The sequence below is a fragment of the Melanotaenia boesemani genome, chromosome 17 (genome assembly GCF_017639745.1).
Source record: "Melanotaenia boesemani isolate fMelBoe1 chromosome 17, fMelBoe1.pri, whole genome shotgun sequence".
In the NCBI taxonomy this organism is placed as follows: Eukaryota; Metazoa; Chordata; class Actinopteri; order Atheriniformes; family Melanotaeniidae; genus Melanotaenia; species Melanotaenia boesemani.
The window spans coordinates 24957622-24983953 of record NC_055698.1 but is presented as its reverse complement, the minus strand read 5'-3'; the positions used below and the strand labels follow the sequence as shown (position 1 = coordinate 24983953).

At 37.7% G+C, this 26332-nt stretch overlaps 2 protein-coding genes across 4 annotated transcripts; both read right to left on the bottom strand.

Moving 5' to 3' along the window:
* Positions 1-1239: 1239 nt before the first annotated feature.
* Positions 1240-19475, bottom strand: LOC121656749 (ATPase family AAA domain-containing protein 2-like). Of its 3 annotated transcripts, none has more exons than XM_042011842.1 (29): positions 19319-19475; positions 19056-19238; positions 17145-17233; positions 16801-16829; positions 16033-16126; positions 15582-15639; positions 13192-13264; positions 12989-13105; positions 12677-12743; positions 12027-12101; positions 11278-11386; positions 10962-11077; positions 10552-10726; positions 9998-10086; positions 9334-9493; positions 9029-9119; positions 8631-8945; positions 8376-8490; positions 8030-8216; positions 6734-6919; positions 6389-6524; positions 6085-6281; positions 5024-5183; positions 4532-4654; positions 4299-4382; positions 2612-3067; positions 1929-2062; positions 1616-1744; positions 1240-1306 (listed from the first exon to the last, which is right to left on the bottom strand). In XM_042011842.1, exons 2-29 carry the CDS (start codon positions 19218-19220, stop codon positions 1274-1276), a joined length of 3762 nt encoding a protein of 1253 aa, XP_041867776.1. In that variant the 5' UTR covers positions 19221-19238; positions 19319-19475; the 3' UTR covers positions 1240-1273. The 3 variants fall into 3 exon arrangements, with proteins under 3 accessions (XP_041867776.1, XP_041867778.1, XP_041867779.1); XM_042011844.1 differs by having other exon boundaries at positions 16072-16126; XM_042011845.1 differs by lacking the exon at positions 2612-3067.
* Positions 19476-19901: 426 nt separating this feature from the next.
* Positions 19902-25566, bottom strand: LOC121656754 (H-2 class I histocompatibility antigen, L-D alpha chain-like). The gene is made up of 7 exons (XM_042011854.1): positions 25168-25566; positions 24365-24634; positions 23885-24166; positions 22778-23062; positions 21559-21681; positions 20784-20822; positions 19902-20596 (listed from the first exon to the last, which is right to left on the bottom strand). The coding sequence occupies exons 1-7, from the start codon at positions 25220-25222 to the stop codon at positions 20535-20537; spliced, it is 1116 nt and encodes a 371-aa protein (XP_041867788.1). The 5' UTR covers positions 25223-25566; the 3' UTR covers positions 19902-20534.
* Between the last annotated feature and the right edge of the window lie 766 nt (positions 25567-26332).

Sequence of the window (26332 nt, the reverse complement as noted above, 5' to 3'; positions counted from 1 at the left end):
TAAGTCTTTTTTTTTCCAGAAACCTTGTGATCCCTGCAACACTGCAAAGACCCCATGTTGCATTACCGGAGGCTGAAGTTTCAGGTCTGAGCAACCACACAGTCCTCAGGTGCTTTGAGCAAAGTTGACAAACTAATGATATCTACATATTTGTTTTTATTTTTATTTTTTTATTTTTTTACACTAGAGAACACTCCTGTCTGTCAATGCCAAAAAAGCCAAGACGAAGAAAAACTGAATCAAACTCAATCAATTAGACATCATATTAATAATGCAGTCAGAGCACATTGTGCTTCAAAAACTCAGATTTTTTAAAAATCTCATTAGTACACATATTTTTTGTTTGTTTGTAAAATTAGAAAAAAATATTAATGCACTTTCTCCCCAAGTGAATGCATTAAAAGTCTCTCAGTGGTATCTGATGAGCATTTATTTTGAAGGCAACTGTTTGAACGTCCGTTGACGGGAGGACGTTAATTTGTCACATTTATTTTTATTTTTTTCCCCTACATAAGCGTCAGGGCTGAAGGTTCACGTGCGTTCTTACGTCAGGCAGACAAGAGCGTGCAGCTCTTCAGCTGTGTACTATCATCGCAAAAATAGGCCACTAAACTGTGTTGATGGAGTTATGCTTATGCAAGACCTGACAGTGATAGGCTGAACCAGACTCATGAGCACCATTAACCTCTTAACAGTGGTGGAGGAAGACCTCAAACATTTAAGACATAGAAAAAAACTTTTGAACAAAAATGTATTCTAAGTGCATTTTTATATAAAGTTATATAAAGGCTGAATCCCATTTCACCCCTTGGCCCTACCCCTTAGCTCTGTAGTTTACACACTGTAAGAATATTTATGTTAAGTTCAAATCGGTAAAATGAGCCTTATCATAGCAAAGATGAGCAAAAACTTTCTTTGCCATGCCAAAAACTCAAATCTATTGCTAACACAAGTGTGAATGTGTGGAAGTTTAACTGTAGCCCTTGGGATCATATGCCACTCTGTGCACAAAAAACACAGTCAATGATTTTTATTAACCCATCATAAGACTTTTATTAAAGCTCATATCATGATTACATTAACATTACATGGTCATAAATAGCTGTCCTAAACAAAATAAATAACACGAATAAATACTCTGTAATAAATAGCTTCTGACATAATAAATACTGAGGTATTATGGAGTTTCTGTGTGCTTTATGAACGTACCTTAATGCAAAAACAAGAGCATTAAACATCTTTACGTTTAAATTTGAGGTTTTATTAAAATAGCTCAGGAGAAGCTGTCGATCTCCGTCTTCATTTCCTAAAAAACAAACACAAAAAATAAATGAACAGATGATTCAATGCTTTTAGTAACCCCTTTTACTGGATGGTAATTCATATTAGCAATTTCTGAACATGTTCTTACAGGGTTTTTAAAACAGTTTTTTAAAATATTAAATCATTAGTCTCCTAATTGACCTGTTTCAGACAATTTAGCATCAGCTAGTTAGCATTTTTATGAGGCAGGATGAATGAAGCCAGCACAGAGCTGATCTATGCCCTATGGTAAATGTGATACCACATACAAAAGGATCATATATAAAAGATAAGCTCTGTGTAGTTGTTGTACCTTAATGAGCTCTATCTTGTTGTAGTTGTTTCTGTGTCTGTAGATGCTTTGAGCCAGCAGAGCATAAAGCTTCTCCAGAGGCTCCACCTCAGCACCCTCTGTTTTCGCCACAGCTCTGTTCAGCAAATCCTGAAAAAACCAAGTATAACAATTGGAAACTATATTGAAACCATTGTATAACTCCCGTCAAGCCACCAATTAAATAAAGACATAGGTTAAAATATAGAATATTATTGTTGAGTTATTATTCATAGTAAAAAAATTACACCTTTTATGTCCTAAAATGTCTTTAAATACAACCTGAGTGTCCCACCTTCAGTTTGTTATGGTCAACTACCAGCGATGGTGTTCTATCAGTGGGAACCTCCACAGATCTGTCTCCGTTGAACTGCTGCCTTTGCTGTAAGGCATTCTTGTTGGCTCTCGTCTCCTGATTTCTGTTTCCCTCTGAGAAGAAAGACATGGAGAGCAGGGAGGAGCAGAGTTGTTTACTTTATTTAGGACTTAAATTTAGAGAGCCAGGTTTATTAGGGGCTCTGCAGGGTTCACACAGCATACACACACAAAGCTGTTTAATTAATATAAATAATGAATGTTGTCATCAATTAAAAAGATTATTCCGTTTAAATTATTTCAACTTGTAGAAGGAAATCAGGAACTCCACAAAAAGTACAAAAAGACCTCCTGTTATGTCAGCATCCTCTTATTTGAAAAGTAAATGATTAAGTATACATTTCTGTGTTGTGATATCAGAGAGCTTTTGTTGTCAGCGCAGCCTTGTGTCAGCTTGGCTCGATGCCCAGAGTTCTGTCTCTGAGCAGAAAGCGTTAGCCTGTTAAAGCTTGCTCAGCAGAAGCAGCGGCACTGACTTCACTACCTGTTTAAACACTTCTTTTCTGCTCTGAAGCTCAGCTGCAGTCTGCTGAAGACCAGTTAGTAGGGTAAGATGCTACCACTGATGCAGTTGCTCCAAATCCTTTTTTTAGAAATACAGACCTAATTTGTTAAAACGGCTGCCCTTCAAAGTCTTCTTTGGGGCTGGGGCAGTGTTTGAGGTTTTGGTTTGATGCCCGACATTTGGCCTCCGTTTGGGGACTCTGCCAGCCAGCTTAATGTCAAGCGGTTTGTGGTGGTACCCGTTCATTAGGACGTTTCTGGCTCCTGTGACAGCATTTAAGCTGAGATGGTACCTGGTCATGGTATCTGTCAGGTGGCCCCCCTCCTCATCGCTGCTGTCTGACCAGCTGGATAAGCTTGATTCAGCAGAACTATTCTCCCCACTGGTTTCAACAGCTCCATTTTCATCTGTACTTGAATCAGAACTGGCTTCACTGGACATAGAGGAACAGGAAGTGGAAGTCTGGACAAGAGGCTTCTTTTTCTTAGGTTTCGGAATGACCCCAGTGCTCCACTTGGTTTTTCGGGGCCTTTTGTAACGCTTTTTCTTACAGACTGGAAAGAGAAGTCAGATGGAGGTTGAGGATGAGGGTAGAGAGAGAAGAGGAAGATTCATTATACAGAGAAGAAACATGGGGCTGAGTGTCTCTGAACCTCCATTAACCTCCACTTCATCTGCTCTTGACATTTCCATTTCCTCTGCCTCTTAACTTGTCTCCTCTTCCTGCCGCTTCCTCTCCTGCTCTTGTAAGTAGAATGTTTAAATAAAAACTCTGCAGCTTCATCTGAATGTCCCTTGCTGAATAAATGCAGCAAGAAATGAACTTAACCTTTTTGTTTCACCACAAAAACACATTATGCCCGTGTTTTTATACATCATCTTAGAAGGAAACTAGCTAAACAATAAATGGGATCTTATAAGCATTGATCGCTTTAATAAATTAATACAAGTTGGTTATACAGTTATGATATTTAAAAAATACTGACATTAAAATACAGTAGAAGAGATCTACACTTTTCCATCAGGTACATGTCAAACAGCGGTATGTAAGATCCAAATGAAAATATTGTTTATTGTTGAGTGGTGGCAGATATTATTGTAAAACCAGTTTATAACCAGGATTGACATTTGTCAAACCCAAGGGAAACCCCTCAAAGTCCCTATAATCCTGAGCGGTCTGAGACTGTTTTGGTTGTTTGAATACGTTTGGTTTTGTCTTTGTACACTACATAAAAAGTTTACCACAGCCATGCTTGTTTGTTTGTTTTATAGCACAATTAAAATTCTAAGATGTGATATATTTTTTACTTTTAACCTATTTTATTGACAATAAAATACAAGGCGAAGCGAAAATGTCGTCTGATCCGATTATGCCGGACCCCTGAAAGATGATATTTCTGTCCTCATGAACAGTAGGAAGTGAGAACATTATGTATACAAACTAATTTATTTAAAAAAATATCTGGTTGATTAAAATTAATTTTAAAGTTGACCAACACGTTAGAGGTGCACCACATGACAGAGCTGCTGTGCTTGTTAAACTTTCTAGCTGCAGAGAGCTGTCGTTAATATATGATACATCAAAACTCAGCAGGATATATCATGATGAAGAGAGATAGACACCTGGGACTTATTAATATTTTAACATTAGAAATACATAATGAATGTATCATGAGTTTAACAACATCTTTTATTATCAGAGGGTCATTTGAATATATTAATACCTACAAGTTTGGGTCACTTTTAAAGAATAAAAGCACAGATTAGGTTTTTCTTCCCACTTACCTTGATGTCCAAGACCCTTCCTGGAGAATGCTGATCTGCAGACATGGTTGATGTCCAGTTGATGTGCCCTGGCCCCACAAAACTCTGCCACCACAAAGATTAGGTTTACTGTTAGTTTTTTACAGAAATTTTCAGACCAGCGTTCTGAGTTTTAATGGTAGCAGATCTTAAAAGTTCTTGGCGCAGCTCAATGAACCACAGCTAGAAGCAGAGAGAGAAGAAGAAGGTTTCACCTCTGTTGAGACGAGACTCTCTGATCTCCTCGCAGACTCTCTCAAAGTCTTCATCCAGTTCATCTTTGATGATGGCTCGAATCATGTCATTCAGGGCATATGCACGATGACGGATGTGGCGGTCTGACACACACACACACGGTTTCACATACAGTTAGATGTGAGGCTAGTTTACCATGTTTTATCAGTTTTTATCTCTTGATCAGGTGAATCTGTTTCTGTCTGACTTGCTAAACCCACCTCATCAAACTCACAGATGGAAAATTATATTTGAGTCAAAACCAAATAAAGTCTACAAGCTTTGCAGTAAATAAGATGCAATGTCTACAATATGAACAAAAAAACTGATTTTCTATGCTCAGTCTTCTGAGCCTGTCTGCATTATGTTGTATGTTATTTATGTGGCCTCTTTTTTTCCGGTGGAAGAGGAATGAAAGTGGTTAGCATGGTAATATTTAGCCATTCTATGCAGAGTTGTTACAGTGGTCTCACCTGTTGGGTTGCTGTCTGGGTTGTACTCGAGAGCGTTCTGCCAAATGAGGTCAGCGTCTGACATGAACTCACTGACAGTGATGTACTGGTGCTCGTCGATGTTGGTCAGCAGTGTGGAGAGGTCCATGGGCTTCTTGATCACCATGAAGTAGTCTGTGACCTGGAGGAGATGAAGGACAGGACATGCTTGGCGTTTCACCAAAAACATTAGGAGAAAGTGCTGTTTTTTTTTCCTTTTCTTGTTTCCATGCCAACTATCTCTTTACAGCCTGTTCTCGTTTTACCTGAAATTTATGATAAACCAGCATTACCCTTTTGCAACGCATTATCTGTATGTCTGTCTACTAGTTGTTTAACAGTAGAGGTCACACCATCGTGATCAGATCACTTTCACTTTTCAAAGCACTGTTATTAAAAAAAAAGCTCTGCAGTCAGCTTCATTTTAAAGTAAAGATATTTAAACTCTTTCCTTGTTTATGATGACAATAGACCGTGTAAAAACAGAGATATGATGGTTTAAATGTTATCGCCCAAAAATCTTTATTGTATGCAAGTATCAAAGTGGGATGGAATGACAAGGTGTTACACTTCATTTAACATGTTTGTGATTTTTTTGTTTGATTTAAAAAGTGTCAGAATCTGCTGTTCTTAATTTTTAACACTTCATATTGATGATTTCTGTGAATTTGAGTCCAGCATGTTAATGTGGTACGTTACAGTGAAAAAATAATTATCAGATCATGTAGGAGAAGTTGTGCTGAAAAACAAATATGGAGAAAGGCAAAATCAAAAGTATTTGCTTACCAAGACCGGCTCAGAACCCTGAGCCTTCAGGTGAGTACCACAATAAGAACCTTCCCTCATATTGTCAGCAGATAAGCTTGTCACACCTCAGTCTGACAGGTGTAGTGCAGAGATGTTTGTGCATGACATAAGTGACTGAAGATAGCAATGAAATAAATGCCATAGTCGCATCCATGCTGCCTTGAATTCTTTATCTTTCACTCTGAATTTCTGCTTTCATACTGATGGTTTCAGAACATTAAATAAAATCCACTCACCTTCTCTATGTCAACAGGTTTGGTGAAGACCTTGAAGCGGCGGTCCAGCATCAGACGCTCTGTGACGTTACGGAGGAACAGGCGGAGCTCTCTTAATACGTCCTCCTCCTGCTCCTCCAGACGAAGGAGCTCCTCCTGTGATAGCTGACGAGGGGGAGGCGGTGGAGCCAGAGGGAGGATCTCTGTGGCCTCAGTCTCTGGGGGAGGAAGATTAACGTTAAAATATAACAACTTAAACACTTCAAATCAGTATTTTTCTTTTCTGAGCAAAATAAAGACGCATCTGTCTAACTCAGTCACATACGTGCTTTGTTGTTGGACGGTGGAGCCTCAACTGCCTGGTTCAGAATGAGATCCTGAAAGAAGTTGGTTCTTTCCTGCCGGGTGGGAACACTTAGGGTGTAAACCTCCCCATACTCCTCCCGAAATAGACTTTTAATCTGTGGATAAAACAAGATAAACATCAAAGTATTTGATTAAAGCTTTATCTTTTAGTTTGGTGTTATCAAAAAAGTAAAAACCTCTTCAACAGTCTGTCTATATGTGGAGAAAAACAGCTAAGGTCTACAGTGAATGTGGGAGGAAAAGGTTTCAAATCCACTCTCTATTCTTCTTGGACTATTCCTCTGAACCTAAACTCAGTCCTCACCTCTGGGTCCAGCTCCCTATGGGGGAAGCTACAGGTGGCGAGGAGGAGGATGGGGGAGAAGGAGGGAATGCTGCCCAGCAAGCTGAGGAAAGAGGCCCTGAGTGCCGACCCTGCTGTCTCCCACCACTGCTGCAAGTGGGGGATGTAGAGGATGCTGGGAGATGTCCGCTTTGCCTCGCAGAACACCTGATCAAGAGAGAGGCGGATTTCCTATAAAATGAATTCCTGCCCAATAAAACTGTTTATTCTATATTCTGTTGGTGTTCATCTTTTAAACATGGCAAATTATTATTATTATTAGTTTTGCAAATGAAAAGAAAAACGGTTATTTTAATGTCTTCTATGATGCTGCAGTTCCCAGTTGTCACCACTTGATGGCATTAAAGAGTCCCTGAGTTCAGAACTGTAAATTTTATCCAAATGTTTATAAGAAAAATAGTCAAGCTTTAAACCTTTTAAATTATGTTTTAAAATGTTTAATCTATGCAGTAAGTGTTAAACTAAACTTAAATTCACAAAGAAATTTTAAGAAAAATGAAAGAGATCAGAAAAGCCTAAGCAAACATATTTTCTCTCTTTTTGGTCTGATGATTGTATTGAAAACCTCCTGATTAAACCTTTAACTCACTACAGCTTGTTAAGCCTCCTGTTAAAACCCTGGTGCAGAAATTATTTGCTGGATCTGATTCATGAGTTTTACAAACTGATGAATGGTTTAATTTATTATTAGAGTTTACAGCTTCTTATTCACAAATATTTGTTTCTCTTACTCATGTCTGTTCTAAATGTTGAATGTCAGAAAAAAACAGAGCAATGTACAAAACCATCCTGGGCTAAAAGGAAGTATAATGTGGAAATTTTAATGACCAGGTATTTTATACATAGGAAACAGTTATAGTAATGGACTGATCTGATCTGATAAATCTGATGTATTAAAAAAAAATAACTTGTCTAAATGATACATTTACACGTTTCTGAAGTTAACGCGTTAATTTACTTGACACCAAAATAACTTAATATATTTTCTAAAGTAAATAAAATACATGATAATTAGAAGTTATTTTTATATCCTAAAAGCTTATTTTGAGACAGAGTCCTTATACAAAACCAGGACCACACACAGGTCATGGAGGACAGGACTTATTTCAAAGAGGTGTGTGCCTGATCAAAATGACAAACACAGAGTGAAGTAAAACAGGGACTTTGGTGGCACCTAACAGTCTGTGCTGCATCACTCTTCAACAATTCCTGAATGAAGTAAGATTAAAACTCCTTTGGTGTTTTGTGAGCGCTCACCTGTGCACAAGCTTCTTCTGGGGAGGTGCTGCTGACTCCAAACAACACGGCAGAGTCCAGGCTGTGGACAGTGAAACACTCCAGAGCATGCAGAACTGCTGGAGCCAGGTGGGAGGTCTGACCAGACTCAGGGCGGCCTACCAAGAGCATCCGTGGGCGGTGAGACGTCGGGTGTTTGACTGCACTCCTGTAGAAAGCACCACAGCAAGAAGTTAATAAAAGTTATAAAACGTTCTTGTGAGTGCTGACAGTTCACAAAGCATATATCAGTGCTTTTAAATAAAGCCTGCCAGTTCGCTTCATATGGCACCATGCTTGTCTATATATTCTTTTACTTAGTACTCACCTGGCAAAGTGCAGAAATTTGTTGCTCTGGGAGATGGAGGGTGCAGAGATGCTGGAGGTTATGTTTTCACCTCCTCCACTCATCAGACCATCATCGAGGACACCAGAGGTAAGATCTGATGTGCAACAAAGAAAATCCCAATCAAATTAACAAGCAATCAATAAATAAACAAAGAAATAAAAAAAGTAATGTTTGTAAAGCAGTTATAATTTGTTAGCCTATCTGTTGAGCCTCCAAGCCACAGGTCTGACTCACCCGGCTCCCTCTTCCTCTTCATTCCCTGCTCGGCATGTGGGAACACCCTCTGCAGAACCTCCAGGATGTGCTGCAGGGCGGTCCCCAGCAGTGGGTGAACCACGGATGACAGGGGTTTGGCAGGAGTTGCGGCGGAGCGGTGCGAGGCTGGCGACATCTTCCTCATAGCTGCCACAAAGTCGCAACTGCTGACAGAGATGGAGGAGACGTCCAACAGGAGCTTCTGTGAGGTGCCGTATATCTGTGGGTAGCGACGACGAAGAGCGCACAGCGCCGCCTCGGTGCACACCGCCCTGATGTCGGCACCACAGTAACCTGAGCATGGAGGGAAATCCTGTGAGCTGATCAAGCAAAAACATAAAAAATGCAATGAAATACTTAAGGGAAATTCACCTTACCAACACATTTCTCAGCCAGTTCGTCTAGAAAATCTTCAGACGGAGCAGGTTTCCACTGCCGGGTGTGGATTTTTAGAATCTCTCTACGAGACTGAAATACAAAGACACAGATGGATTTAAACACAGTTGTGAATAAAATGATTTGTACTTGAACATGATAAAAAACTGTAAATTTACTGTGACGATAAAGAATACAAGTGGGTTTATAGGAAAGGGGAAACAAAGCCTAAGTATGTTTTACTCTCTGAAACAGAAATGCATTTTGTAAAAGATAAATGTGGAAACAATGAAAAGTAAAGCATCACCTCCCTGTCTGGCAGGCCGAAGAGGAACTCCCTGTCAAAGCGTCCGGGACGGCGCAGTGCTGGATCGATGGAGTCCAGCCTGTTTGTCGCACCAATCACCACAACTTCCCCACGACTGTCCAGCCCGTCCATCAGAGCCAGAAGTGTTGACACAATGGAGCTGCAAAGATTGAAAGGAAGGTCATCGACTATCAGTACTCACAAGAGAGGACAGAGGTTGCAGTAAGCTAAATAGAGAAGCAGCAATCTGACTTTCTTGATTTTCCTTAAGAAACTATTGGTTTGAAGGGAGCTAATAAAGTCATTTATGCTAAAATGGAACAACCACCATTAAAAAAAGTAGATCTTTAAAACCACTCGGCAGCCACTTCCAATGATGTCCTACAAATCCCTCTGAGACAACTTAACATACATTCACTCTGTGAATCACATGACCCAACAGCTCCCATGACAGTGAGTTGGGTCACAGCCATGTGAATCCAATCTCTCTCAGGTACTAACAACCTGAGATTCAGCTCTAACTAAAGAATCCTGTTGGGTATTTAAGACACTCAATCAAAGACAATCACCTTTGTTTTAGCATTAAAATACACTATGATTTGAATGAACAAAAATCCCCACAGAAAGATAGAACAGTATTGCTCAGGAACAGTTGTGCAAAGACCTGTGGATCTGATCCTGTCTGCTGGATCGTACTGGGGCCAAGCCATCAATCTCGTCAAAGAAGATGATAGATGGACGCTTCAAATAAGCCTGTTGAAAAAATAAATGGGGAAAAAAATTAGAAGTGATGTATATGACTTTTGTTCTAATGTGCTTTGATAGAAACTGAATGCTTGAACATTTTTAAGCTTTTCAGTACCATCAGATACCCTTCAGGAAAAGCAAAAACATTCATTTCCCCAGTTATATATTAGATTATTTGAAATTAGGATCATGCTGAAGAATGATGCTGTTAAACCTGATTAAAAACACATAATGAAAGCTATATAAAACTTGACAAAAAAAAGGAAAAATAAAAAGATTAATTTACTTTAGTTTCAGTTGCTTCTTGATTTAAGCCATCTAAAGAGTGTTACCTTCTGAAAGTAGTTAAAAGTATTTAAAAAATAAATCCGAGGTACTGGAACCAAAATCAAGAAGTTACTGAACCATTTACAGGGTCTGTTCTGCAGTTGGCCAGCAGGGGGCAGCACTGTATCATCAGTTTGAAGTTACCTGTTCGAACAGCAGCCGCAGTTGCCTCTCTGACTCGCCCACCCACTTGCTGAGGCAGTCAGCTCCTTTCCTCATGAAGAAGGCCACCTTTCTGTTACCATGGCTACACTCGTTGGCCAACGCCCGGGCAACCAGTGTTTTCCCGGTCCCAGGAGGACCATAAAACAAACAACCTCTGGAAAGACAAACGGAATATCTTTAGTATTTTTCATGAATTCAGTTGCTGCCGGGGTTACATTCTGTCTGTTCTGTACTCTTGTTTTTCTGTTTCAGGTTTATGAGAATGTAAAGAAGTGATTTTTTTTCACAGCTCGGTGCAGATTTGCAAACAGTTTAACTTTATCCAGTATTTCCTTTTTTCACAAGCAGCAAAGACTGTTATAAATTTGTGAGTCTGCAACCCGTGTCACCTGGGTGGCTGGATCTTGAAGTTGTCAAAGACCTCTGGGTAGAGAAGAGGAAAGACAACCATCTCCTTCAGAGCTGAGATGTGACCTGATAAACCTCCGATACTGTCAAAGCCCACCTAAAAAGTAACGGGCAGAAAAGAAACAAAGTAAAAGCGATGTAAGAGCCAGCAAAGAGCTGAAGAATATTTGAGGGAAATGGGCCAGGAAATTAGAGATGATGGAGCCATTTTTATAAATCTCTTCAAACTGCAAGGAAGAGGCTGCAGGAGGCAAACAGGCAGCTCACTGACTGACTTCAGGATTTGTTGAAACTCACTGACTGATCGATGGCCATGGGATCAATATCTGCCAGACGTGATCCTGCAGCCATTTTTTCTCTTCGGGTACCAAGAAGCTCATCAGCATTCAGACCAAGAGAGCGAGAACTGTACGAAAACAAAAACAGGTGACATCAGTGGTATTAGGAGTTTTAAACTCAACACAAAGTTTACTAATAATTTGTATCAATGTGCATTTTAAAACAGCCATTCAAACTATAGTAGTGTTCCTGTGAGCTTATAAAATCACATCAGTGTTTATCTTAGTTGATGGACTTAACACTGTGATGTCAACACTTTTCTTGGTTTTGGGACAGTTTAAACTTTTAAATAAGAGTTTAAGACATGCGCCACCATTTCTCTACAGAGTACTGGTTTACACTTCTCTAGGCTGTTGATTTAGAAGTTTGTTAGCTCTTAATGCCAAACAAAAGCAAAGTATTTTTGGTCTTTTTACTTGGATAAGCAATTATTAGTTATAACTTGAAAGCAAGCTGCTCTTCATAATGTTGAAGCTTTTACATGCTGTTTAGAAACTGTTTTAACGATCTAAAAAGAACATTTTCTGAAATGATATTCTCCTCAATAGTTCAGTTAGTCTCACAGGTAGAAACACGTAACCACTGAGCTGATCTGAAACACTTCAGTGTGAAAACCTAAAGCGAGGGCTAGTTGCACACCAGTCTGATCAGGTTCGGGGGAGGCTGTTACAGCTCTGAGTGAAGACGTTTATTATCTGTCTACTGACCTGCTGGAGGCCTGCTCCTCTTCATCATCAGAGTCATCATCATCGGATTGATTGGACCACGCACTCTGATTGGATCTGGTGGGAAAAATAAACCAAAAAATTAGAAAAGTGAGGGTTTCAGACAAAAGAAAAGGGGGATTATGTTTGTATCCTGAAATGATGGTAGTATGATTGTTGATTAAATGAGTTTGTCTCCTACTTTAGAAAGTTGGGTTTTTGTCAAAACACAACTTTTTTTGATCAGCAAACTTATGTGAATCTCTCACATAAGTGGATGAACACTTCTCATTTCTACAGTTCTTAATTGGTGGTTTGTGTTAATAATTATGTAATAAATGTAACCTAAATAAATAAAAAAAATGCACTTTTGGTCTTTAATCACCAGCCACCCAAAAGACCAAACTGTCATTAGATTAAATCCACTACCAGTTAAAAGTTTGGAGACACTTCCCTGGTAAATCTGATGGTGGAACTATGGCCAAACTTTTGACTGGGACTGCGTGTAGTAAAGCTTTTTAGCTATCTTAAAAGGGGCTAATTTGCTATGAAATTTATTTTTTAATGAAATGCAGGGCTGATTTAACAGCTGCATCAAACACCTCATAATGTCTCGTTTGTGATGTTTCTTTTAGTTGTGTCCAGAGTCTGACCTGAAGGCTTTTCTGCGGGTCATGTTTGGTCCCGAAGCGCTGATCCGAAAGGCTCCTTTCAGAAACTCTAAACAACATCAGAGAAAATAAAATCATCAAAACTGGAAGTTTAAAATGTTCTGGACCTCTAATGTGTTAAACACTATTACTTCTAGTCTTATTCTGGAGATTTCTGTTAATCAATGGCTAACTGTCCCCAAGATGAAATGCCACAAACACACTGTCAGAACTGTAATGATACTGATACATCATGCTATGATTTAGATGGGGTCATTGTGGTGCAGAGAATAAACTAACAGCACTGGTACTCACCACTGCTGGGCCCCTGATAGTGTGAAGAAGCCCGGCTTAGTTTAGCATCAAAGTTCTGGTTCATACTGCAATTACTGTCTTCGTCTGCAGTCGCTCCATGCCCACTGTCCTCATCAACTGCACATGGAAACACACCACAGAAGAAGAAAATAAACATCTTCTTGTTTTTGATCGTGCTTATCAGAGTCATGATTTCAACAAACCGTTGTCGTCCTCACTGTTGATGAGCTCTCTCTGTGGTGGAACAGGTCTTCTCTGAGCTTTAGAGTAGATCTTCTGAAAATTCATCAGACATGAACACAGCATGAGAAGCTTTGTCATATATAACTAATGTTGGTTAAAAAGGACAGACCTTGTGCTAGGATGTTCGGGATGAGGAATTTAATCCCCTAAAATCCTCCAGTTTACGTTACTGAAGCTGAGGTCAATCATTTTAAACAGGAAAAGCAGCAGATGTTACTGAAGCAATCTGCATATTTTCAACATTGCCTGTTGCTAACAAGCAAGAACAAATAAAATAAAATGAGTCTTCATGGATTGTTTATGAAACCAGCCATCAGACAAAAAGCAGACTATTTGTTCTCCACTTGTGGACACACAACCAAAGCGAAGCAAAAAGAAAAAAAAAATCGGACTGAGATTTCACTCTTTAGAGCCTTAGTGAAAGAGCTGTCAGGATTACTTAATTAATTATAAATTTATAGGAAATGAACCCTTTCTAACATCACTCATTTCTAAGCTAAGATTAGTTGACATTTAAAAGTTGTTTTTTAGACGTGAAGACTTTGTCTCAAGCAAAACAGAAAGAAAACAACACATAGTTTGCTTTTGTTTGTTTGTTTTGTTTTTTTTTTTTACATTTTACAGAAAATTGTAAAAGAAAAAGACTGATTTCAGTTACTTTTTTTAAGAGTATGTTTTTTTATACCAACGTTTTTATTGCTTTCATAATCATAAACATAAAATAGTGTCAGACATATTAGACATATTTTAATCAGAAGAGCCACATTTATTTAATTTTAAATAATAAGATAAAAAAAAGTGTTAGAATCCTACTGATTAGTGCAGCATGGCAACTTTAAACACGTGCCGTCTCAGCCACATGTCTTCTAATAGGATGTAAAACTGCCCTCCTTTCTTGAAGGTTAAGGTGTTATCTCTGATTACAACATTACATCACTGTGACCATTTCAGTCAGTTAAATCAGACACTGACTGTAACACACTGTTGCTATAAAGCTGCAAAGCAAAATTAGTCCAACTATGGGAAACTGTATGGTAAATTTATAAGAGCAAACAAGCCCATTGATCAAAATATCTAAACTTTCTCTTCTAAACTTCATGTGAAATAAACGCATGAACACGAAAACAGGGGCTGGTGCTCCTTGGGGCTTCAGCTGCCCCCCAATATGCTGGCAGCTGATAGAGGTGCAGGCCTCCCACCAAAAGCTGAGAGCAGAAGGGAAGCAGGGTGCACCACCCTCGCAGCGAGCTGATAAGAGAGGCAGTGCCCACCATGACTGAGTGTGTTTGTACAAAGTTTGAGATGTACTTTTAAAGCTCCTGCAGAATGTAAACAAAGTCTGAACGTGTGGTTAAAAAAACAGCAGGAGCGTCAACAGTTCTGCCTTAAACTGAGCTGCATTCAGACACAGCAGAAACACACAGATGGATAATAAAATGAAGTAAATGTAGCTTCATCTGTGTGGCAGAGATCATAAAGAGAAACTTATTTAAACCAACAACTTCCACTTTCTTTTGTAAAATGACCCAAAAGTGGCAGCATTATATTTTAAACATGTACACAGTATGCTAACATTATTTTGAACCCAGGAAACATTTAAGGACACACTGGGACAGAGACTTGCATCATGTCTTCTTACAGCGTTGCATCACAAAACTCTGAGAAGACCAACTACTTAAGTTTGGAAGGAATTATTCTACTCATAGATGACTTCAGCTGCTTAACAGTTTGGGGCCTTCTTTGCCTGATTTTGCTGACTTTAATATCTTTATTAGTTAAAGGTTTTCAAACAGGTCAGAGTCATCCAGATTCCACCACTACAGACCCAAACTGGTGTTCTACAGGCAGAATGTGGTTTAGTGTGGACTTGCTGAAACAAACAAGTACTTCCCTGAAAATGGGTGGAGGCTGCACATACAGGAATTTTCACCAATTATTATTATTATTTTTATTTATATATTTTTTTTGGTAGCAGAATGGTGGACAAGTCCTTACCTTTACTTCTAAAACACACAACCTCTGTGGGATCAGTTTCCAATCAATCTAATTACTTCATTTCATTTTATTGTTATTAATATAGCTAAACGATTTAACTCAGAGCCACACAGAAAGAAAATAAATGTCTTAGAGCTACAATTTGCAAAACTAAGCTTCTAAACAGACAGAGAATAACACTCATGGTGGACTCAGGTGTCTGGATGTAGGCACACAAACTGACCTGCAGCCATTCAAACCTGCTGGGCTGGGAAAGACTCTCAGGTAAAAGCTTCTACTACAAATGCAAATGAAATGAAACCCTCTTTCTCTTTATTTGCAAATCATTGTTAATACCTCAAACTGTTTTACTCACTCCTTCTTTGTTGTTATTAATCTTAATCTTCATGTTGTCCAACTTCTTTGGGCCAAACCTGGTTGTAGTGGACATAAAAGTATAGATGAAAATGTCATCATTAATAATAAATTTACTCAATATTTTACAAAACACTGCAGGATAATAATGCCTAAGATATTTATTAAGTGCCTGAATGTTTAAATGTATATACTGTGTTTTATTTAAACGTAAAATCACATTTAAATAAGTATAACTAGCACAAGAAGAATGAAAACAGCAAACCTTTACCAAAAGAAAACTAAATGTTTTACGTTTTAGATGGAATTAACTGTTTTGTAACATGGCTGAAACAGGCCTAAAGTAGAAACCCTGGTTATTATGACCATAAAGGAGTAAAAGAAACAGCCTAAAATGGCCGATAGTTTCAGCCCCAACAACGACATCATGAAAAAGCACATTGCTGTCTTACTTGCTGTTGATCCCATTGAATATGTTGGAGGCCTGATACCTGCTGGTTGGTTTGGTTGATCTGGTGCTTCTCCTCAAGCCACTCCTCCTGCCTCCTACAGTGATCCGCATTAATTGCAAAAGAAAAAAAACACTTAGTGGAAGTTCTTACAGATACTATCAGTCTTTTAGAATTAAGGATGAACGTAGGTTCACCAATCTGTGAGAGACAAGTACTTCAGAAGTCTGGAACTAAAGTGCACCAATGTAAAACTGGATTTTTTCTTCTACAATGTATAATATCATAAAACATAGAAAAAAATTAAAATCTTTACAGATTAGACATGATCTTTAGACCCTCAGGCAGAACTGTTAGAAATATAAAATTATGAAGTGGATGTCACTGAGTTTAGAAACACTTATGAAAACTACTGTCAGAGTAGTTTATCTCTGCATCTTCAAATACAAGTTAAAACACATGCCAGTAAAAATATATATACACAAAGAATAACTAGAGTCTGTAACAGCCTCCCTTCAGTCCTGGCCTTAACAAAGTGTAAGTAAGTAAGTAAGTAAGTTAAAAATAAAATAAAATAAATAAATAAATAAAGTTTGCCAGATGAAAACTTAAATCAGACAAGAGAAACATCTTTCTGAAAACGGCAGATGTACAGATATTGGTCTCTTCAGTTCCCATCTGTATTAAAGGAAAAAGTCCCCAAATCTTAGTATGTGAAAACTCTCAATTTGTCTAGTTTTTAATGATTACCATTTGTGTTACTGTCCTTACCTGCAGGACTCAGCAGCCTTGAAGATCTCCTATCAACAAGAAGACAAACCTCTGTGTGAGAAAACTGAAAGCAACTGCTACTCAATGATTTGTCTCAGGTTTCTAATGTTTTGGGTAAATATATATCTTTGTGTGTATTTGTCACGCAGAGGATGGTATCCTGAATAAAAACAAATACTCTAAAATGTAAATTTAAAATCATACGAAACTTAATTTAAAAACTGCCTCATTTCCTGGATGAAAAGAAGCACTAAAATCTCTCAAAGAAAAACAACACAGCAGATTTTTAAACAGATCCTGTGACCTTGCCAAAGCGATTTATCATTTCTGATTATATTTCTAACCTGATGAGAGTCCTCGCTGGTTTCACTCGCTGAACCTCGTGTGTTTCTGAATCAGAGTAATCTAGTTCTTCATCCTCGGTAAGAAATCCCTGAAAGTACTTCAGATGTCAGTCCTTTGTAAATAACACAATTTGTCATACTTATTCTGTCAGCCACTGTTACCATCCACACAGTCAACAATGACAACATTCATTCATTTTTCTATATTGTGCTAACAAGCAGTAAAGTACAATCATTTCATTAATCATTCTTCCCTGAAAACTAGACTACAAAGTAACTGTGAAATGTGAAAACAAGCCCCAGAACATTTTCTAAAACGGACCTAAATAAATAAAACATCCTTTACACAGCCTGGATTGTCAGTGTTTTATGACCAGGCCAAAATGGAAAGACAGTTAAAACCCCACATTTTTCATCTATTCATTACATAAAAGCACAACAAATCATAATTTATATTTACCATGACAAATTCCAGCTTTAGGTGTTTACTTTCTGTTTGACATCAGCTTTTGGGGGTTATTGTGGAAATTTGAACTATAAAGTTAGATAAAGTCTTTCCACAACATCTCAACCACGCTGAGGTCTGGACTTTGATTGGACCAATGCAACACCTTGATTCTTTTCTTTTTCAGTCATTTTGCTGTAGATTTACTGCAGCGCTTGGGATCACTGTCCTGTAGCAGTACCTAATTTCAGCCAAGCTTTAGCTGTCGGACAGATGACCTCGAATTTGACTTTAGAATACTTTGACAACTAGACACACACACAGACGTGATCACACCAGCTGATGATCAATTAAAGTACAAGTACAGACCACAATAAAGTGCATTTGACTTAGTTATTACTTACTCTGCTTATTTCAATTAAAGATGTGAGGTTATTTAGTTGTTTTTTTTTAAACACACTGCTAATGCATTTTACAAAAAAAACTGTACAAAAGGTTGTTATTGTTCAGCTGCTGTTGTATAAACCTAAGGATTTTTCTTAATTATGTCCTGATCTGTAAAACCATAGATTTGACAGAGGCTGTGCTTTGTTTTACTAGATGTCAGTATATGTCAAATCATATAGGAAATATATATATATATATATATATATATATATATATATATATATATATATATATATATATATACACATATATATGTGTGTGTGTGTGTGTGTAAGAAGTGAACAAAATCTAAATAGATCAAAAACATAAATAAAATTAAACATTAAACAAATAATAGGCAAGCAGCCATTTAATCTTCTATGAAGGACCTACTAACAAAAGTGTCCCAACAGTTGTAAGTTAATTTGATCAAAGTATTTTCACTAAGCATTCTTAAATTCATTCCAAAATTACAATTTTAGTTCAGGGATGAATAACATACTCATTTCATCACTATGAAACAAATATTGTAATGAAAATACTTAAAACACAAATAAACACTTGCATTTAAAATGTTCATATCTATAAAACCTTGACAAAGGTTGTACGTTGTTCTATTAGAATCTATTAGACTATACCAAGAGCTGGACATAAGTTAAAGTACTTCAAACCAATCCCACTTCTAATGACAGAAGTAATAAATAAATAAGTAAATAAAACGGGTTACTATGATCTGATCGTATTTATCAATAAATGATGTAAAATATGGGCTACGCTGAAATAGATAAACTAGGTACATAATTTACCCGATGAAAATAAGCTGTTTGCATTTTTTGGTGGTTTTTAATGTAGCTACCCTAATTAATCGAATTAAGCATACTCCGCCATGTTTAAGAGAAATGTATATTTCCCGTGCAATTTTGTCTATTTTTTATAAGTGTCCGTTGGCTTCAATAACTTTATTCGTACTAACTGTAAAATTAAAAGTTAAATGATGCAGCGAAGCTTGTTTATGAAAGTGAACGATGTTCCACACTCACGCTAGACAGTCTATAGCCCTTCAGTCGAGTCACCGTGCACCTCCTCCGGTTCTTTTGAGGAACTCGCGACAGGGTCTTGGAGCCTTTAGCCGTCCTACGTCTCCCCTGTGGCCGCCGGCGGCGGTGATCCACATTCCTCATACCTCGGCCGCGACGCGTCACCATGGCAACAACACGCAGAAGCTAACACCGGAGACGGTTAATGTTAGCTTACACCTTATTTAACAAAGAAAGAGAAAAGGAACACACGCCAACATAATCACCTTCAAGTGTTTACAGTTGTTTTTGCTGAGAAGAATCCTCTGCACCGCCTTTCGAAGAAGAGCTGAAACTCAAACACACCCAGACACAGCTTGATAAGGCGACGGAGTGCAGGCAAACAGCTCTGCAGATTCAAAACACGGAGCTCTGCCGCCGCCTAGTGACGTCATGGCGTAAAATACGTATTACTTGAACAAGAAAGCTTCATGCTCATGGCTCATACCCATAACGCAGTGACGGTTAGGTATGCCGGTAATAGATGGATGGATTGATGGATAGTCTACTTTTTTAAGGTTTTGCTGTGACAAGTGTCAAAGGTTTTAAAGGTGTAAAGACACCTGAGCGCCCACTGTGCGGTCAGAGTTTTGCTTGCTGATAAGGCAGAAGAACTTGTCGATTTGTTCTGTTATGGAAACATTTTCATAAGAAACTATGTTTCTTATTACAGTTTGCAGCGTTTTAAAAGTTGTATGTGAGTAAAAACACAGGAACTAAACAAAAGGATTTTTCTTAACATGCTTTCCTCCTAGTGACCTTATTGAATTAGTATGTATACACACACACATTATATACACACAAGCACACATGTGATTCCATTTTATCCCGCTTCACACAGATTTTATGATACATTAGTATGTTTATATATATTGTTACCTATCACTTAATTACACAGGGCTCAGTAACAGGAAAGAAAAAGAAAAGGCCCAATGGTGAAATATGTTGTCACAGGCTGATCACAGTCATCCTGCTGACTTTAAATTTATTCACACAAATCAGTGTATGGCCACAAGGAATTATAGGACAGAACTTAGACTAAACACTTCTTAAGTCTAACCTATGATGAGGGTGTATCCAAATATCTTTGGACGTAAATTAAAGATTTTTTAAAAAGGAAAACAGAGAACAACGACAGTGATGTTACTGACAATAAAAGGCATAATATGACTCAAACATTTAAGTTTATCACTGCAGTTATATTAGTTTATAATTCAGTTACTTAAATATCTTGACTTACTGTAACTAGTTTGACATCACATGGTATCACATGGTATATTTTCCCCATTTACCATGGGAAAAATATTCTATCGAACCAATATGACTTTTAGTAAAGTAAGATGAGTAGAGATAATGTCCTCTCTTCAGGAAAAAAAAAACATACACATTTAGTTGTTTAATGTTTGTAGGTTTTATAGTTTTTTCATGAATATATTTCCTTGTTTAATATAGTCCACTGTCCTTGCTGCACATGGAAAAATTCCACCTCTGTTTCGGGTCGTTTCCTGCAGGGAAAAGTAGTGTTACTGCATATGTACAAAAACAATAAAAGTAAAGATTTTCCAGCTCTGGCTTTTCATCATGTTTGTTTAAAATTCTGATTTGCCTAGACTATAAAAAAAAATATGAAGTTTTCCAACATTTTGTCAATTTTCTTTAGGTTTGTACAATACTTTTTAATACGATACTTACCACAGGAAGCAGACACTTGGGTGGGAGGTGAATTTGAGCCTGTGAAAGATTCAAATTTAGATTGTGGACTAGCTTGTTGGTATAAACAAACATACATTCTGCATGTGGTTGTGTACAGTGCCAGATAGTTGGTTTTAAAACTGATCTTTCCATGATCTCAAGGTCTAATAATAAAAATCTGTGTGATAATCATGGTCACATATTGACTGATGATGATATCAATGGTACACGTTATTGATGACATCAACACACACACATTTGAAACACATTAAGACAAAAAAAAACTGTCAAAGCAGAAGTGCTTGTATTAACAAGAAATTACAACCACAGTAACTCAATTTAGATTCAAGAGCATCACCTCAGTTAACGTTTGGTTTGATTATTAAAAGGTTACAAAACTTCTCAGACTTATAATGATTTACGGTTTTACTATTCAATGTGAACTTTAAGAAAATCAGGAAATCCATAAAAAAGTAATACAGGAATTTTGCTCTGATCAAAAGAAATGATCCACCTCATCTTCAGTAAAACTGAAGCTTCTGTGTAATCATGATGCAACTACACTTTTTTGAATTTTGTATTACAATTACCTCCATCTTGGACTTAAATATGCAAGTACAATATTTTGACTCCTCTTTTTGAAATATTAATGAACACAGAGTTTGCCTTGTCAAAGCGTTGTGTATTCTCTTGTAGAAAAGAAAATTATATATATATATATATATATATATATATGGATTTTGACATCAAATTTTAAACTAAAAACTGCACTCACCTTGGGGCTTTTGTTTTCTGCACAGGATAAACACCACTACTGCAACAATGCCAGCAGACAGAAGCAGTGCACCAAGAGTGATGATAATAGCATTCATTTTACCATCATCAGGAAGCCTGTGATCTATAACACAGACAAAAAATTCCACATAGTTTTATGTTCAGTTCATTCTGGAAACTACATCTGTGTGGCTTTGAGAATGTTATAAAAATGTACTTATTCAAGTCACTGTATTAGTTTATTTATTTTTATCACTATAATGACAAGGAACAGCATATATCAGGGATCGATGTTGTCAACTGTTCTGCCTGACCAGTGTCTAACATTTCATCCGACTCATCGAAACATGCTACCTATGACTTCTGCGCATGCACACGAAAATGTCATGTAAATGTGCAATGAAGACACGCCTTTAAATCCATGCTACCCTCAAAGTCTGTGTCTGTTCCTCCGTGTTGTGAGGCTTTTGTCAGTTGTACCTTGTGAAAAGGGCTTTCATTTCATTTATGTATTTTCATAGAAATTGTTGGCCTATATTTAAAGTATTTGGAGTTTTTCATTATTAGAAAAGCCTGAGAACAGAAACTTTGATTAATTTACATTGTCAAAGCATCCTACCTGCACAAATATAGGCTACTGTATGACATAGCACATTTGTATGGGTTAATTTACACTGTCTGGTCATCCTACCTTTATGAATCTATATTTAGTGTACTTTCATGGGTTAATTTACGTCACAACTGTTACATCAATACATCGCAAACTTGCACTTGAAACACCACCAAGTGGAGCTTACCTTAGTAGTTGTACTACAACTGCTCAACTAGTGCAGGAGGAAAAAACAATATTCATTTAGAGTGTATGTATAATACCTGGTTAGGTTGTGAATAATGGTGACCTTTCTGCTCTTGGGACTTGTAGAAGTGATGGTCAGGCCGTGATAAGTCCCTTTCAATTGTTAGTGATTTCTTTGTAAAAGTTGTCTATGTTTCCTTCCAAAGGAATAACTACAATCCTGCGAACACTACTTCTGTAATTTGACCAACCACAATCTTCTATGTCATCGTGCCAATGTCCAGCCAATCATATAGTGTGACATCACAGGCAGACGAAGGGCCCTGAGCAGATCTGACTACCCGACCCCTACACCAGCTTTGTTTGATACCGTTTGAGATAAGTACTGCCTCAAAAGGCACCAAAAACAATAAATATATCTTACCCCATTTCCTCTCAACACTCAGATTGGAGGCTTTATGAATGACTTCACAGGTGTAATCAGACATGTCAGCCTTCAGAATCTCCACCTCATCTTTTCTCTGAAAGGTGTCGTCTTCATTTGGACGAACTCCAGTGGTCTGCAATCCGTCCTCCTTACTAAGGACACGGCCATTCCTTCTGATCTGCAGGACGATGTCTTTAGGATAGAAACCTGTGGCCAGGCATGTCAAAACTATATTTTCCTCCTCCTTGGCCTTCTTTGCAAACATGAAAACATCAGGTTTAGCTGTGAAGAGAAATTATATAGTAATGTTGGCAAAATAGCTATTCAACATTTTAAAGTTTAATGCCATCAAGAATTTGTTCCACTGGCATTACTCTGTAATAATCTTAATATTTCAAGGCCGGTTTTCCACAGTACTGTAACAGCAATTTGATCACCAGTTCTGTGTCATGATCAGTGGATGTGTTTGGGTTTGGGTTCTGTTCAAGTTCTATCATGATCATGGTTTGCATCATGTTTTAGTTTTGTCATGATTTTGGTTTACAGTTCTGGTTTTTGTCATGTTTAGTTCCTGTTAAGATCATGGTTTAGGTTTTTGGTGTTTGTTATGTTTAGTTTTCCTCATGTGTTCTGTTCCTGTCTCATTAGTTCACCTGGTCTGATCACCCAGTCACTTCACCGGCTCCTGATTATTCCCACTCTGTATAAATAAGCCATGGTTTTCAGTTGTTGTTGTCAGATCCTTATGGTTTCCCTTTCTTTTCATGTGTGGTTTTGGAAAATAAACCCTTTTACCTGCACTGATCTGCCTCCTGTCTCATCTGCCTGCATTTGGGTCCTCACCTCCGCCAACATGACACTCTATGTGTTATGGGGTTTGAATGTTATATTAGACATTACTGATGAACTAATGAGTAGAATTTAATTAATGATTTGGATTTCCTCCTGGAAAAATAGTTATGGCTTATGAAATCAACACTGTAGGTCTGAATATTCCCGAAGAAGTCTATCTGCTACATGTGACAAAACAAACAAAAGTTGTATGCATTCAGAATGTCTTAATACATAGGATGAAAGAGAAAACACATTTCATATTACACTTACGTGCTCCAAATAGCTGCTTTTTTCTATATACCATGAACTTGCTCAGGGATTCAATACACTCCTTCTTCAGGTAGCTCAATGTGATTTCCTTGTCTACATCCAAGCTTTCCTTCATTTTGTCAGCTATATCTGTGTCAGCAACCCAAACTTGGTTTACAATGTTAAAGGACAAGAGGTCATTTCCATTATAATTGTACATGTCCATTCCACGGACAAACTTCAGCGAGTCGTCTGACTGAACTTCACCTTCACAGCCACGCATCCACTGAAGAACATGGATATCTGAAGGGAAAAATCAGATTTGATCATCAATCAACTGAAATAATATTTTTTTCAAGTGAACTGCAATTCAAAATGTAAGCAGAGATATATTCTACCTAGAGTATGAAAAATATTGTTAAATGTGGCATTTATTTATCAAAAGTTTAATTAATTAATTGCCTGTGGATATTAGTCCACTATATATTTTTTTTAGCTTACCTGGGTCATTTTGTGTTGTTCGGTTCATTAAGATGTGCATGTTGTTCTTTAACCACTGCTGATAGTTTCTGGATTGTGTGCATGTTTTCCAGTATTCTGGGTTAAGTCCCTCTTTCACCCAGTCCTGTTTAGGAAGTGTTTTCTGTCCTTCACTGTCATAGTAGTAAATCATCCTGCCATCCAGCAGGCCGGCGGCTGTGAACTCATGGATACCCCGAAGTTTCACAGGCTTGGAAAAGGCCGTGTAGATGTAAGTCAGAGAGTGCTTCTCTAAAATCCACAAAGGAAGTTTCTTAAATGGTTGGTTTCACAAATACTACTTTCTTCAGTATTTTCATAAACATAATGAGTTCAGTTTCAAGACACTTTTTTTGTCAGATCATTCAAATTTACATAAAATGCAATTATTAAATGAATCCTAAACAAAAAAAACATATTTCTGAGTTTAAACAAAAGACCGCATATTTATTTTTTTTATGTTAAAAATATCTGAATGGTATCACAATTAAATTAAATAATGATCAAAACAACCCTCAGTTGTTTATGTAGTTGTTAACAACAAACACGTTTGTGGAAAATATCATGGACACGCAGGAAGAAAACAGTGAGGTTCATTGTTATTTACATATAGGATTCAGATTTCATGTTGTAAACCTTTGCGTGTTTATTAGTATAACTGGACATAGTGATAAACGAGTCAGTAAACAGCACAAAAATATGAAGGAATTTCAATGTTGTCAACAAAGTTCTGCAAAAGCTTTCACTTTCGATTTCAAACCCAGCATTATTAAGAGGCAACTTACCGCTGTTTACCGTCAGTCCTGTCCCTAAAAGGATTAAAACTGCGAGGAAGACCATCAGAAATTAATCAAACTTTGCTCTTCATTCTGAGGTCTTTTTTTTTTTTGTTTGTTTGTTTTGTTTTGTTTTTGTTTTAACTCTGGTCATCTTGAAGCTCCATTCCGGTCTGTGCAGCAGCGTCTGCTATTTGGTTTCAGTGTTGCCAACTTAACGACTTTGACGATTTAGCAAGTATATATCCCCGTAGAAACTTAAAAATAGCGAAAAAAGAACTTTTCATGAGCTCTTAAACAATCTTCAATCTGAGGTAAGGAGCGGCTCTTGCCTTTACCCCCTCCCCCGCGTCAAAGAAGCAACAGGCGACCAAGTGCTAAAAATATTATGGGAGCCGTCTGCAGCAAAGGATTGCGGTTCCGGAGTATTGCATGCCGGTTAGAAATTTTGTCCGACTACAGACTGCGACTGGACTGCACTGCAAAATGTGACAGTTGTATCACATGACTATAAAATAGCTGACATGTTAAAACATTGAAGTTTTGTATATTTGAAGTTGAAAATTTGCTAGGTTGCTGCATTTTATGTTGCACCAGGCAAATAACACTCGGTCAGGCAAGACGCTTCTAATGGTATAGCACAAGTTCATATAATTATCAGCAACAACAATGCTGTCTCAATGCTCTAAACAGTCTATTTATGACATGCACCCTGGAGCAACACTTGATGAGATCTGCACAACGTTCAGTAACTTTTAGCCCATTCTTCCGGACAGAATTGTTTTAGCTCGATCATATTTGTTTAGTGTAGGACGTTTTCAGGTCATAGCAGCTCTATTGGGTTAGGGTCTGGGCACTGACCTGCTCACTTCACAACAGAGATTTAGACTAGTCTATCTTTTATTATCATTCATCTTTGCTGTGCAAAGGAGAGAAAAGCTGCCACAGGTCTTTCCTTCCTGCTGCTGTCAGACTTTACAATGAACACACGTGAACTGTGTTTGCATGTTTATGTACATATTTATATACTGTACATACTCACTCTGTCAGACCATAGACTGTAAATATTATTGTGTGTGTGTGTGTGTGTGTGTGTACTTGTTTGATATCACCATGTGTGCTTCTGATTACTGCACCTGATCTTTATGTTGCAACAAAGCAATTTCTCCTTTGA